The 15,490-nt window shown below is 46.0% G+C and overlaps 2 protein-coding genes across 5 annotated transcripts in view; one reads left to right on the plus strand and one right to left on the minus strand.

Moving 5' to 3' along the window:
- Positions 1 to 9,839, plus strand: part of DPP7 (dipeptidyl peptidase 7) — a 34,990-nt gene extending 25,151 nt beyond the window's left edge. Inside the window, exons 9-13 of the mRNA XM_083721824.1 lie at positions 1,389 to 1,507; positions 7,270 to 7,426; positions 8,007 to 8,071; positions 8,177 to 8,247; positions 9,578 to 9,839. Of these exons, the coding sequence (XP_083577950.1) occupies positions 1,389 to 1,507; positions 7,270 to 7,426; positions 8,007 to 8,071; positions 8,177 to 8,247; positions 9,578 to 9,713 (548 nt within the window). The 3' untranslated portion in view covers positions 9,714 to 9,839. The remainder of the gene's footprint in view (positions 1 to 1,388; positions 1,508 to 7,269; positions 7,427 to 8,006; positions 8,072 to 8,176; positions 8,248 to 9,577) is intronic.
- Positions 9,840 to 10,570: 731 nt separating this feature from the next.
- The window catches only part of MAN1B1 (mannosidase alpha class 1B member 1), a 28,247-nt gene continuing 23,327 nt past the window's right edge, over positions 10,571 to 15,490 (minus strand). For all 4 annotated transcript variants that reach the window (XM_083721752.1, XM_083721755.1, XM_083721754.1 and 1 more), the window contains one exon: positions 10,571 to 14,500. In XM_083721752.1, coding sequence (XP_083577878.1) covers positions 14,297 to 14,500 — 204 coding nt within the window. In that variant the 3' untranslated portion in view covers positions 10,571 to 14,296. The remainder of the gene's footprint in view (positions 14,501 to 15,490) is intronic.

Here is a 15,490-nt window from a genome sequence, read left to right on the forward strand (position 1 = left end):
GATGGTATCTATATTTGAATTGCTTTCAAGATGTTTTTAAGATAAAGGGGGTGGAGAGATTCCCCTACAAAGAAAAGATGCAGCATTTGGGACTCTTTTGTTTGGAGGAAAGGCAACTAAGAGGTGACATAATAGAAGTTTATAAAATCACGCATGACATGGACAGAGGGGACAGAAAAGTCCCTCCCACGCCCCCGTCAGCACAAGACCTCATGGGAACCCAGTGAAGCTGAATGTTGGAAGATTCAGGACAGAGAAAAGAAAGGACTTCTTATTGCAGGGCAAAGTTAAACTATGGCATTCACTCCCAGAGGAAGTAGCGATGTCTGCTGATTTGGATGGCCTTAAAAGAGGATTGGATGAATTCATGGAGGAGGGCAATGCTATGAATGACTGCTAGCCACAGTGGCCCTCCTCTGCTTCCATGGTCGGAGGCAATAAATACTTCTGAATCCCAGTTTCTGGAAACCACAGGAGGGCAGGGAGAGGGCTCTTGTGCTCATGTTTTGCTTGCGGGTATCCCATTGAAGAATCTGCTTGACCACCATGAAAACAGGATGCCGGACTAGATGTGCCACTGGCCAGATCCAACAGGCTATTCTTACATTCTCATGTATTCTTATTGTTAGTTTATTGCTGTCAGATGTCCTGGGCTCCATTGGGGAGGAAGGGCAGGATGTAAATTTAATTATTACTGTTGAATGACTATGATTTTACTAAATTGTATTAAGGGTTTCAATGATTTATTGTTGTGGTTTGCTTTGTTTGACGCCCAGAATGGCTTGGGCAACCCAGTCAACAAAAACAACAGCAGCAGCAACAACAACAACAAATTAATTGCTGCTATTATTATTATTAATAATAATATTATTATTATTAATGTTACTGTAGTTGTTATTATAGTGTTTACAATGGGGTTCCCCCCTTTCCCCTCACAGTGCTATTGTGATTATTGTCAGCCACTTTGATCTCAATTTATGTTGCTGGAAAAAGCAAAATGCAGTCATACCTTGGGTTATGAACGCTGCGGGATGTGCGTTTTCAGGTTGCAGACCACGCCAAACCCGGTAGTACTGGAACGATTTACTTCCGGGTTTCAGCACTCGCGCATGCACAGAAGCGCAAAATGATGTCATGCGCAGAAGCGCCGAACCGCATCACGCTCGTGCACTTCAGGCTACAAGCGCTGCTGGTTGTGCATGTGCCTCCTGCACGGGTGGATCACATTCACAATCAGAGGTACGACTGTACACCTATTAAATAAATCGAACATCATCATCATCATCATCATTATAATTAAACATACTGATGTTATTGATGATAATAAGCCATCTAATCTGGCCCCTTGAAATGAGCAGCGTCATAACCTCCTTTCCTTTACTCACTAGGGCTGCTCTATAACTCCACTGGGATAGTTCCATGTTTCGATATTTACAAGCTGTACCAGAAATGCGCTGACCCCACAGGTTGTGGAACAGGATCAGATGCCGCTGCATGGGACTATCAGGTATGCCTGGGGGAAGAGGAGTGAAATTTAACAAGAGCGTCACCTTCACCAATGTGGTGCCCGCCAGATGCTGTGTGGTCTCTGACTACCACCAGCCCTGCTGGATGATGGGCCTCTCCCAGATTTTGGAATCCCCTCCCTAGAGAAGCCAGACTGGCTCCGTCCTCCTTGTCCATCCACCAGCAGGTGAAGATTTTTTATTTTTTCCAGCAGGCTTTTGGGGAACTCCCTGCTCTTAATGAAAGGCTTGGTGCTGCGCTGTATGGTTTTAACAGATTGTGTGTTTTAATTATACCAGCGTTTGTTTTTTTAATGGAAACCCCCTCCCCCACATTTTTAATTGTTCTTATTTTTATCAGCAAGTTGCTTTGAGTCCCTGTGAGGGAGGGACTCAATATAAAAGAATATATTTTAACGAAGATGGGGATTTAGTCCAAAAGTCTGAAGCACATTAGGTTGGCAAAGGTCGCTCTGCATGCTTTATGGCAGGGATCAGCAAACTTTTTCAGCAGGGGGCCAGTCCACTGTCCCACAGACCTTGTGGGGGCCGGGCTATATTTTTTTGCGGGGGGGGGGGGGGAGGACAAATTCCTGTGCCCCACAAATAACCCAGAGATGCATTTTAAATAAAAGGACACATTCTACTCATGTAAAAACACGCTGATTCCCGGACTGTCTGTGGGCCAAATTGAGAAGGCGATTGGGCCGGATCCGCCTCCCCCCCTGGGCCTTAGTTTGCCTACCCATGCTTTATGGCAATGAGTTCCATAAGCTAAGTATTGAGAGAAGGACATTCCTTTCTTTTTCTTTCTTTCGCTATCTCAGATCTTCTGCCCAGTGATACTAATCGTATCATTAAATACAATTACTTGTATTTAATGATTCTTAAACTGCCTTCCAGGGACGCAGGTGGCGCTGTGGGTTAAACCACAGAGCCTAGGACTTGCCAATCAGAAGGTCGGCGGTTCAAATCCCCACAACGGGGTGAGCTCCCATTGCTCGGTCCCCACTCCTTCTAACCTAGCAGTTTGAAAGCACGTCAAAGTGCAAGTAGATAAATAGGCAGCGACCCAGAAGTAAAGGAACGCGTTACTTCCGGGTTTTGCCGCTCGCGCATGCATAGACGCTCAAAATGATGTCACGTACATGCGTAGAAGTGGCAAATTGCGACACATGCAGACGCGCAGTCGCGGGTTGCATTCTACTCAGGATGCGAACGAGGCTCCGGAACGGATCCTGTTCGCATCCAGAGGTACCACTGTATGTAGTTTTACAATCCTCCATCCTATTTTCCCTTCTACACTTAATGAGCTCCCCCCCGCCCAAATTTAAGCATCCAAAACACTTCAGCTGCTGCCCATAGGCAGCTCTAGACCAGGGGTTGGCAAGGCTTACTGGGCATGGGCCACTCCTGCAGAGATCCTCTGTGGGCTGGACCAGTGCAGCGCGACTCCCAAAATCACATCTGTGCATGTCTGCGACGCTGGAAATCGCTTCTGCACATGCCCAGACGCCAAAAATCGCGCCTGTGCAGAAGCAATTTCTGGCGTCTGTGCAGAAGCAATTTCTGGAGCGGTGGAAGAGAGTCCCTGCGTCGTGCTGTGCTAGTTTAGCACCGCACGCAGGACCTTACCTATTAGTATTTCACTCCTCCCATTGCAAGGATCATCTGATCCTATTGTTTACTTTCTGTTCCGTGAGAAAGTTTTCTTTCTGCTCTGTTCGCGATGAGACAGGGCGTCTGTATGAGGGAATGCTCCTCTCATACATGTTTGTTCTTTAATCTGTAATTAGTAGAAATAAAGTAGGTATGCCCAGATACCTCCTCACCTCCATCTGTTCTGCTTTACTCTGCTAAGACCGGGTGCTTACAAGAGAGCAGCTGTGAGTTCCAGAACACCAGGACCCCTTCCCGGGAATGCTGCGCAGCTGTTCCAGTTGCTGGAGGCAGCCATGGGGCCTGTAGGAGTATTCCATTATTGCTGAGTGGGCAGCTCGGTTCGGGGGCAGCTCGGGGGCAGGTTAAACGGCCTCCGTGGGCTGCTTCCAGCCCATGGGCCACAGGTTGGCGACCCCTGCTCTAGGCTGATTATTTTGGTTGCCCTTTCCTGTGCTTTCCCAGACCATCACAGAGCCTCCCAAATGCAGCTCCACCAGAGATTATACAAAAGCATTTACAGTCTGCAAATGGGAGTGTGTCTAAACAGCTGTTCAATCCATAGCCCTTTCCACTTTGCTACTTTGAGCAAGTCTTCTTAATCCCCGCCCCTTTAATAGCAGTGTAGACTTCAGTGTCTCTGTTCAGTATGTTTGCATCTTATGCAGAGGTTTGGTTCAAAGGGTTCTGCATATATGCAAAAACGCAGGTACTCAAACCCCTGGTAAATAGGGAATGGGGAGGGAGGCCGGTGCCGGCTTGGGGAGGGAGTGCCAGGAGGTGGGCATGCAGTGTGCTCGCAACTGAGTGCCGCCACCCACTCCCCCTGTTCAGGGGGGTAGAGCCCACAAATAAGTCTTCAATCTTAAAGGTGCAGCTTATTTGCAGGTGCAGCTTATATTCGGGCCAATACGGTCCCTCTCCCATAACACCACATACCACCCCTTGTATACGATTGCATTTCACGTACGATGCCAAGGAATCATGATTTCATGAATCATGACACCACACAATCATGGAATCATGATATCTTGATCTCGCGCTATGATTTCATGAAATCATAGCGCACCATCATGTAATCATATATTGATCCTGCGCTATGATCTCATGAAATCAGCTCAATCATGGAATCATGATATCTTGATCTCGCGCTATGATTTCATGAAATCATAGCGCACCATCATGGAATCATATATTGATCCTGCGCTATGATCTCATGAAACCAGCGCAATCATGGAATCACGATATCTTGATCTTGCGCTATGATTTCATGAAATCAATATATGATTACATGATGGTGCGCTATGATTTCATGAAATCATAGCGCACAATCGTAGAATCATATATTGATCCTGCGCTATGATCTCATGAAATCAGTGCAATCATGGAATCATGATATCTTGATCTTGCGCTATGATTTCATGAAATCATAGCTCACAATCATGGAATCATATATTGATCCTGTGCTATGATCTCATGAAATCAGCGCAATCATGGAATCACGATACCTTGATCTCACGCTATGATCTCATGAAATCAGCGCAATCATGGAATCATGATATCTTGATCTTGCGCTATGATTTCATGAAATCATAGCTCACAATCATGGAATCATATATTGATCCTGCGCTATGATCTCATGAAATCAGCGCAATCATGGAATCACGATACCTTGATCTTGCGCTATGATTTCATGAAATCATAGCGCACCATCATGGAATCATATATTGATCCTGCGCTATGATTTCATGAAATCAGCGCAATCATGGAATCATGATATCTTGATATTGCGCTATGATTTCATGAAATCATAGCGCACCATCATGGAATCATATATTGATTCTGTGCTATGATCTCATGAAATCATTGCAATCATGGAATCACGATACCTTGATCTCACGCTATGATTTCATGAAATCATAGCGCACACTCATGGAATCATGAAACCTTGATATTGTGATATGATTTCATGAAATCATAGCGCACCATCATGGAATCATATATTGATCCTGTGCTATGATCTCATGAAATCATCGCAATCACAATACCTTGATCTCACGCTATGATTTCCTGAAATCATAGCTCACAATCATGGAATCATATATTGATCCTGCGCTATGATCTCATGAAATCAGCGCAATCATGGAATCATGATATCTTGATCTCACGCTATGATTTCGTGAAATTATAGCGCACACTCATGGAATCATATATTGATCCTGCGCTATGATCTCATGAAATCAGCGCAATCATGGAATCATATTTTGATCTTGCGCTATGATTTCATGAAATCATAGCGCACCATCATGGAATCATATATTGATTCTGTGCTATGATCTCATGAAATCATCGCAATCATGGAATCACGATACCTTGATCTCACGCTATGATTTCATGAAATCATAGCGCACACTCATGGAATCATGACACCTTGATATTGTGATATGATTTCATTAAGTCATAGCACACAATCATGAAATCACATTGCGCAATCATGAAATAGTATCACACAATCATGAAATCATGATATCTTCATTTCACACTGATTTTACACAAGCATATGATTGCATGATACCGTATTGGCCCAAATATAAGCTGCACTCCCCCAAAAAATTCTGGCTGTGGGGGGGTGCACCAGGTGGCGCATTGGAAGATGGCCGACAATAACATCTCTCCGACCCATACGAGGTAATTAAGAGGCTGCTATGGGAAGTATGCAGTCTTCCCCCCCCAAGGATATGGGGGGGACTGCCTTGCCAGCGGTGGCCACAATGCACCCCTAGATTCGAGAGAAGGGGGTGCGCCGTTCACTTGGCTAAGCCCTCGGTGTGATTGGCTCTTCCCAGACACCGTCTCCAATTCGCACGTGCTGGCTCTCTTTAACACGAAAATATAATTGGAAATATATAATTGGAAGATGTTAAAGCACATACGTCAAGCAAGGGTCGGGAGATAAGACTGCTGATTTATGGATTTATGGGATCGGAGCGGCAGGCAAAGACAAATAAATCAAGAGATGAAGCGCCATTAAGAGATGGGTATGTTTGGAGCTAAGAAGGTGGGGTGGAGGAAGTCAGGCTTGTTTAAGAAAGATGGGGGGAGGAGAACCAGGACTATTTGAAAGTGAAGGATGTTTGGAATTTGATCTTTAACCTGGCAGAGCCCTCTAGGAGATATTTTACAAGCCTGGGACAACTAAAGGGCAGACCGAAGATAAATTTTCGAAGGAGGAGTGGAATGGCGGCTGTCCCTATGAAATATGACTTACGGAGTGCGTAAAACCCATACAGACAATGATTGTTCTTAACCTGCCTGTGAAGATTATCAGAGATTGCAAAGAAAGGAATATACGACAACAAGAAGAATGAAGAAAGTAAAAAAGAGACTATCTGGAGAGAACTGGATAGAACTGTTTAATTAAAGCAGTAACAGAAGTGATGTTTGGATTCTCGTCCGGAGCTTGATGTATGGGTACCCCCAACAAAATTGAAAAATTCGGCTGTATAATTTGGAATTAATGTGATTTGAAATAATGTGATATGATTGGCCTGTTAATAAAAATTATGTTTTTTTAAAAAAAAAATCTGCCTGAAAAGTTGAAGTGCAGCTTATATTCAGAACCGAGCACTGCACGACCGCCTCCCAACACTACCACCCTGAACGGGGTGCTGGGAATCACTACCTCCCCAAGCTGGTGCCCCCCCCATTCAGGGTGGTAGTGTTGGGGGGCGTTAGTACTTTTCAAGCACCTCAAGGCTTCAGAGCCAGGGCATGGATAGGGGTTTGCCTCCCCTCTCCCAAACAAGTTTTCCCCAGCGCAAAAAAGGAGCTTTTAAGATCTTTGCCTTGCTTAGGGAGCAAGGTTCTCTCTGTGTACCAGGCTCTGAATGCTCTTGCCACATTTCATGGGGCAGGTAATATGTGATCATACTGCACTGAGAATCTCAAGCATCCTCACTAAGGGGAGCCACCCTTCTGGCCAAGCATGTACTTTTCCAAGAAAGTCACCTCTGGTGCAGAATGAAACACACATGCCCATTCTTCATTGCCATTTTTGCCCTCTTTGGGACCAGTATGGCTGCTGAAATATCAGTTCTTTCTTCAGGCCTGCACTGAAATCAACTTAACCTTCAACAGCAACAACGTGACCGACATGTTCCCAGAGATCCCCTTCACAGATGCTGCCAGGGAACAGTACTGCTTTCAGAAATGGGGGGTTCGCCCTCGGCCGTCATGGCTACGGACCAGCTTCTGGGGTGGTGGTAAGCAGACAGTTTTTTCTTCATTCCCTCTCCCTTTGGCTTGGGATTGTACCTGACTGGTGAGATCGGCAACTAGAGACCCTTTTCGGCAGACCTTGTCTCCTCCCGATGGGTGCCCTGATGGGAGAGATGCTGCCAGCCAGAGTAGCCAATATTGGTTTGAGGTACAGATGGTCCAACTCTGTAACAAGGCAGCTCCCTCCCCAGTCTAGAGCATGTCCTTTTCTTCGACTGCCTTCAATGCAGAGCACCCCTTGAATTTTAGCTAGCCCATGAAAGACTTCAAGCATTACATTTGGGAGACTATTTCATGAGTTGTCACCATACTGCTTTCTACTGGGTCAGAGTATTGCCTCATCTAGCTCAGTATTTTTCCATACTGACTGGCAGGGGCTCCCCAGGATTTCCAGCTGGGGCTTCTCCCAGCTGTACCAGGGGTTGAACCTTGAACCTTCTGCATGCAAAGCAGGAGCTCTGCCACTGGGCCTCAGCTCATCATGCAGCTTCTTTGGTGCAATTTAAAGAGTATCTACCAGATAAACAAATAGTCTTATTTAGTATCTTGCTTTAATACCCTCAGATCTGACTGCTGCAAGCAACATCATCTTCTCAAACGGAGACTTGGATCCCTGGGCCAGTGGCGGAGTAAGTTATCACCCTCTCCAAATTCTGCCTGCTCTTTTATAGCTGTCAGCTTGAACGCTTTGCCGGCCCCAGAAAGGTCTTGACTTCCGTTCATTGTCATTGCAGGTTAGAAAGAACCTGAGCTCCTCATTGATAGCGATATTTATCAAGGGAGGTGCCCATCATCTAGATCTCAGGTATGTATTTGCAGAAATTGTCAGGAGCTCTGTAACCAACATGGGTGCCACCACTGAAGGTTTAATGAATCCTTCAAGATCCCTCCTTCAGACAGGAAGTCCTTTTAAAAACCTTTAAGTACCATATTCATGGCTCCATAAGACACACCTAGTTTTTAGAGGAGGAAAACAAGAAAAAAAAATATTCTGAATGAAACAGTGGATGTATCATTTTTATGGTTCATGCTGTGCCCACAGACATGTGATTTGGGGTAGCCCAATGCAAAAATCCTGATAATCCATGTGGATCGGTGCTTTGTAACCACGCTTTTGTGCCATTGCGGCCCCACGAAACAGTGGATGTGTGGGGGTTTTTTGGTGCAGGCTGTAGCCATGGACATGCTATGTGATCTGATGGTGAATTTGGGGTGACCCAGTGCAAAAATCCTGAGGATCTATGGGCTTTTACCTCCCCCCTCCCAGGTAGCCTCCTTTATTGCCTTATCTCGCTTACCAATCAGCTGCTTCCTTTCAACACTCCCTTCCCTCGTTTGCCTTAGTGTCGTTTCCTTAGCTGGAGCAGTTTTTTGCTCCTCCTTTTCTTCCAATTTCTCTCCTCATTGCTTTAGTCTTCCTGTCTCCTCTCCTTGCAAGTTCGCTGTCTTTACCTCCCCACTCCCAGGCAGCCTCCTTTATTGCTAGCGTCCCTTATGTCCCTCCCTGATCGCTTGCCAATCAGCAGCTTTGTTTCAATACCCATTTCCCTTTTTCAAAAAAATGAGCATGATCTGCTTTTTGCCCCTGGGCAATTTGGCTCCAGGGTCCACGCATTTGCTCCATAAGACGCACAGACATTTCCCCTTACTTTTTAGGAAGAAAAAAGTGTGTCTTATGGAGCGAAAAATGTGGTAAATAAATTTTAACTCTTCACTTATTTTACGCCATTCAGCCAGCCTTTGCCAACTGGGCACCCTCCAGAACTACAACAGCCATTAACATCCAAAACATCAGGAGGGCACCAGGTTAGTAGATTGCATTAAGCAATTCAGTCTGGGCTATTTCAGTGCAGGTACGTTAAGATGCCCAGTTCCTCATTCTCTCTTCTCCAGTGCAAGACTAGCCCTTGCTAATATCTTAGCAGCCACTTGAATAAATTCACAGAAGATAGGACCAAAACCTGTGATAAATAGAGTCTCTATGTTTAGAGGCAGTTTACCCCAGAGGAGCAGGCGTAAACCAGAGGGGTCATTTCATCCCCAAAAGAGCTCCAAAATAGCCAAATTGAAAAACTGCCAGCTGTGGTTCCCTGGATTTGGCATCTGCTTCCTGTGGGCTTTATGTGTTCCAACAGGGGTTCCAACCCAGCCGATCCACCTTCAGCCAGAGAGGCTCGTCTCCAAGAAGCAAACATCATCCGTGACTGGGTCAAGGCAGCAGCTGGGGCCTCAAAGCAGCTCACTCCCGACCACTATCCAGCCAGGCTTTAGCAGGAGTCGTCAAGGCAGCATTTGGGTACCAAAACCAGCTAGGAGTCCTGCCTACAGTTTGCCAGTTAGACACTTCTCTGCAACAGGATTGTAAAAACAAGAATAAAACTGGAGATTCCCTCAGGAGCTCTATCCTGCTTTGTGTTTCCTGAACATTGGATCGGGTCCAGGTATACATGACACGCATTATTTCCTATAGTGAGACAGCCAGCTCTCTCCGGAGAAAGGAACAGGGACTTCTGCCATTAACTGATCTTGCTAGCTGAGGCTTTCAAGCTCACTCGTCTCCTGTGTTGTTTCAAAGCAGGCAAATTGCCATTGCTGAGAACAAGAAGAACAGCCTGTGTCTTAATGGAGCTTATAACCGATCCCAAGTGTTGGAGGCAAGTATGTTGATTATTCTACCCTCTCACTGAAATCTCTTGGAATAAGCTCAGGCTCCCGCACACCAAGTCAGAGCGTTGGCCTGTCTAGCCCAGTACTCAGTTGTCCCCCCCCCCCATCTCGGGCCCGTTACCTGCCCCCTGCTCCTTTTAACTGGAGACACCAAGGGTTGCACCTGGGGACTTCTGCATGTAAAGCAGGTGTCGTGCGACAGAGCTGTGCCCCCCCCCAAGGGTGGTTCCAGTCAGCCTTAAAGGAACACATGGGTGGGCATTGCTCTCTAGCTGTTCTGCGGACCACTAGTGTCAATGAGTTTGTTTGTTTGTTTTGGTCACTGCCTGCAGCTTGACTGAAATGCGGCACCCGTGCCCCATTTAGTTCAGTGCAAGATCAAGCAAAGTCAGGTGCTGAGCAGCCCAGAGGGTGTGAGGATGCATAAGCAGTAAACCAGAACTCAGAAGAAAAACAGCGTCTCAAAATAAATTACAAGTTTATTAAACTGGAATAGAATTCTGTGGATTAGCTTGACTAAATACAATGGGATTTTTTATTTAAATCTTATTTAAGATATATTTCTTCCACCTCTTAAAAAGGTGAAGTACACCAAAAATCATTTGCACATTCACAATGGGATGGGCTCATCTATGTAACAAATACGGTGGACCAGAAAACAAACACAGCAAGGCTTCATTCTTTTTTCTTCTTTGGCAGGGGAAGAGAAGGAAGGCAGTCAGCTTTAGAGCAGCTGCATGGGGAAAGGGAATAGGCTAAGTCTTGGAAGCTCCTCCACCCTGCAGCTCCTGTACCAAACGGAGGAGTAAACACAGCAGCAACTCAGCATCTAGGCATGAGGTTTGGTGGTTGGAAGATCTGGCCTTCGCTTCCTATCAGTTTGCAGCAAGTTGCCAACTAGACTCCTGGTTGTTGTTTCTGTTGCTCGGAGGAAGAGGATGGGGAAACTCCTGTTTTCCCTCCTTTAAGACATTGGAGAAAGAACTGGCAATCTTCATAGGCAGCATTTCACAGTAAGACATGTTCCTATTCACAACACTGTACCCATAACCCACCTGCCTACACATAACCATGGAAGATTAAACACGGAATGTCTGCAGACCTGTGGCACTGCAGAGCAAGAAAAATGACAATACAGGTTTTTTCTTTTTCTTTTTTGGAAGTGCTTTGAAAGAAGAGAGAATGAAGAGGATTTGGCTTTTGTGGGGAGCTGTGAATATTCTGCATGTGAGGGGAGTGAGAATTCAGGATTCTGCACCAACAAAAGCCACATTCTGCAGGTGCAGCTCATTTGTTCTGCTGTTAGTTTCTGGGTGCAGGCCCAGGAGTTGGAGAGCGTGTTCCAGCACGGTAGGTTGCTCAGTGCCAAAAAGACTCCACCTTGTGCCTGGCTAGCTGCATGCTACCAAGGGATACATCATCACCTGTCTACCAGCTTCTGCCTCCTTCCTAGGGAAAGCACTCGCCTCCAGCTCCTACACCCACTCATCCCCCCTTTTCCCTTGGGTGTAGAAGGCCCCAGTGCAAAGTTTAAGCGTTGGCCTTCCCAAGATGGGGCAACTGTTCAGCTTTAGAGTATGGCTTTTAAATTCCAGGGTGCACTTGGGTGAGGAGAGTAGGGAACAGGAACACCACAGTCTTGTAATTGACACACACAAACACGCACACATAAATCTTTCTCGGACGAATGTTCCAATACTGCCCAGGGCAGGCAGGGTTGCGAACGCTTTTCTGCTGCCACTCAGGAGACACTGCCCTACAACCGGGAAGACAGGCTTCGTGTAAAACAACTGGCATCCAGTGCCTTCCTCTGAAAATCCATGCTTACAGCAGCAAAATTTGGAATTATTAATCCTTAGCAATTATATTGCACTTTTTATCTCTGAGAGCCTAACCACCATCCTGCAAGGTAGGGCTGCTGCAATCCATGCACTTTTGCAGGGAAACTTGAGGCTGAGACTATACCTAGCAGTGGTGAGACTTGAACTGGATCACCACCCGCAGGGTCTTGTCCACTGCCCTGCTCCAGCTATTAAGTCAGCACCCAAACCTCAGTCTCTGAAAACTTGCTTTTTGATTGGAAAGTCTTATGACAAGTTGTTGTTGTTGTTCAGCTCTTGTTCTGGGCAAAGAGAGTCCACCACCAACACCATATGTGCCAGATTTGATACAGCTCGCAAAATACACTCTGAAAAAATAAAAGACAAGTAGGATCTACCAAGAACATAATTCATTGCAGGAAATTCTCGTGCCAGTCCAAGCTCTGCTCTCTTACTCATTCTGATGTGGAAGCCACAGGGCATCTTCCCACTAATTTGTTACCCTTGATATTTAAAGAATTTGTTCCAGCTCAAAAACAGCGACTAAGCGGTTACAAGACAGTCCTGACAGAACGTACTACTGAGAAAAGCAGGAAGCAACAGAGGCTGGGAATTCCACGGCAGGCAATGAAAATTGCTGGGTGACTGGTCAGCCCCCAAACTAGAGAGGGTGGTCTCCAGCACCCTCTCCACCCCTCCAATCTGGGATTCCTCTTCTGGAGTTTGGGATTCAGTGGAAGCAGGAGGAGATGGAAGAAATAATGGCTAACAAACTATAAGGGAGAGGTGGTGCTGTGCAAGCATAAGCAAAAAGGAAAAAAAGAGAACTACAGACAAGACATTTCTGAAACATATACCCTGAATTCCACATGAAGCCATAGGAAGGGCAAGTGAAAGGGTAGCACATACAACAGACCCAGGAAAAGGAGAAATGCCCCCGCTCCTTAGTTGACCCAAACTCAGGTTATTGCACAAGGCCCTTCACCACCCTGAGCTAACCCTGGAGGTGGCCAGCAAGACGAAGAACAGAAAGCAGGGGCACCAGAGCCAGGATACTGCCAAAGAGCCCCATACTGCCTCAAACTAAGCTTTCCCCTTAGCAAGAGCTTTCAAGACCTCAAAACCCCATTAGGTTATTTAATACATTTGCACTTAATACATTAGGTTTACTCCTTGACCTGTATTTAAAAAGCCACAGCATTTTCTTATCAAGCCTACTGTTTCAGGAGAATCAATACAAATCAATACACCCTCTGTGCTAACCCATTTCCCAACAGTCACAATCATTACCATTCTCTTTGACTTCACCATAGAAACTGGACCCTGGAAGCAACTGCTTTCTAGCTGTGTACACCAAACAAGAACCCTCTTTTCCAGCAAAGGCCCAGCTGAGCCAGCACACAGCGAAGGAAAGAACAGCAAGCCTGCTTATTTCAGGCATGGGTTCCAATCCACGGGAGGAAATGGCAACGACCTCACACATTTATTCAGGACTCCTGGAGCTTCAGGAAGCAGCTTTCAGTTGGAATACCTGAGCTGAAACATTAACTATACATATATAAACTTCTGCACAGAAAACCCTTTTTTTTTTAGAATGTAAAATTTCTTTTTCACATTGTCTTCCTGCATTTATGCAGATAAGTTAAGAAATATATAGAGTGACACACCTAGAAGTGTACACAACCCTCCACCCAAACCAGCAGCCTCTGCGCTTAAACTGCCCCACAGTTCACAACGGTACGAGCATCACAAGATTATTCAGAGTGCCATGAAGATGTTGCCACTGGTAACACTGCTAAAAAGGGTCAGCTTTTTTGTGTGTGTGGCCAGCGGTAGAGCCCTCTGGCTTGGAATGTAAGTGGAAAATCAGCAAACTGCACCAGCAACAAGGATTCTAAATTTGGGATGATAATATCTATCTCTTTCTGTTCCCTCTACCATACAGACATGGCACAGGCTCATACAGTGGAACGATGCTGTAAAGTGAGAGCAGCTTGGCGTTCCCAAATGAGTCTCCTCTCACCAGGACGTTCATTCGGACACCAATACGAAATCTAAGGCTTGGTGGATCTCACCAGGTCAAATAAATGTGATCCCTGTTTCTCCTCTCAAATGTCTCATGCTCCAGGCAGGATTCAGCATTGCACTTCATTGCTTGCCCAACCAAGTCTTTGTGGACGGAGAGATAAGACGCAAGGGTAGTGTGGTGGGGGGAGGGGGTGTATGTCTGGAGCTTCCCTTCCGTAAACCTTTCTGATGTGCTGCCAGCAAAAAAATGAACCCACAAAACTCTGCACACCTCCCTTCAGACCCCAACAAGCTGGGACACGATCAAGACCGGGAATGGTTGGTGCCTCATCTTTCATTTTATGCTGATGGCCAAATTGGAAGAGGGTGAGCTTCTGTGTTGAAGACATACTTATCGAGGTTTATCAAGTCCACATCGTCAGAGAAGAGCAAGAAAAGATACTTGAGTGTTTCCCCGAGGAAAAAGCTTTCCATCTTGTCTCTTGGCTCCGGGTTGCTGGTGCTCTGGACGTTGTTGATGGATGTGTAGCCACCAGTGGGGACCTGGGCAGAAGGATCCCAAGAAAACAAACCTGAGCATGGGACTGCTCCCTGCCTAGAGCCATTTGGTTATTGCTTGGCAAGTGTAATGACACACACATCTGCACCAGCCATTACCCACCCCCTCCACGTTAGGTTCCCAAATCCCATGTTTTCTACGTCATGAGGAAAAGTGGGGGAGGGTTGTGCACAGGAGGACAGCCTCCAAGAATGTCGTCTTTCCTGCATTGCCTGGTGTCATGCATATGACTGCCTTGAATGTTCTAAGCCAGCCTTCTTCAACCTGGTGTCCTCCAGGTGTTCCAAACTACAACTCATTGTGCTGGAGGCTGATGGGAGTCGCAGCCCAAAACGTCTGAAGGACACCAGCTTGGCAGAGGCTGGCCTGGACAGCTAACACAAGCTGGAAAAGTGAGATGATAATCTTTAAAAACAAGTTACAGATAGGTAGCCGTGTTGGTCTGCCATAGGCAAAACAAAAAAATTCCTTCCAGTAGCACCTTAAAGACCAACTAAGTCAGTTCTTGGTATGAGCTTTCATGTGCATGCACACTTGTGTGTATCTGAAGAAGTGTGCATGCACACAAAAGCTCATACCAAGAACTGACTTAGTTGGTCTTTAAGGTGCTACTGGAAGGAATTTTTTTTGTTTTAAAAACAAGCACCTTAAGAGCATCCCTACTGGATCATACCAAAGAACACACCAAGGCCAGCCACTTGCTTCCAACAGGGGTCAGCCAGTTGCCTCTAGGTAAAGTCCTCAAGCAGGGCATAAAGACAACGGGTTTCCCCTGCTGTTGCTCCTCAGCAAGTGGTCTTCAGAGCTATGCTGCTTCTGAACATGGAGGCTTCATTTAGCCACTAGGACTAATAGCCACTGGATTTCTCATGCACACCCCACCCCCCTCTAAAGTTAATTAAGCTCAAGGCCTTCACATTTTGTGGCAGCAAATTCCACAAATCAGCTGTGCATCATGTGAAGATATGGACCAA

Source organism: Podarcis gaigeae (genome assembly GCF_964106915.1).
Source record: "Podarcis gaigeae genome assembly, chromosome: Z".
In the NCBI taxonomy this organism is placed as follows: Eukaryota; Metazoa; Chordata; class Lepidosauria; order Squamata; family Lacertidae; genus Podarcis; species Podarcis gaigeae.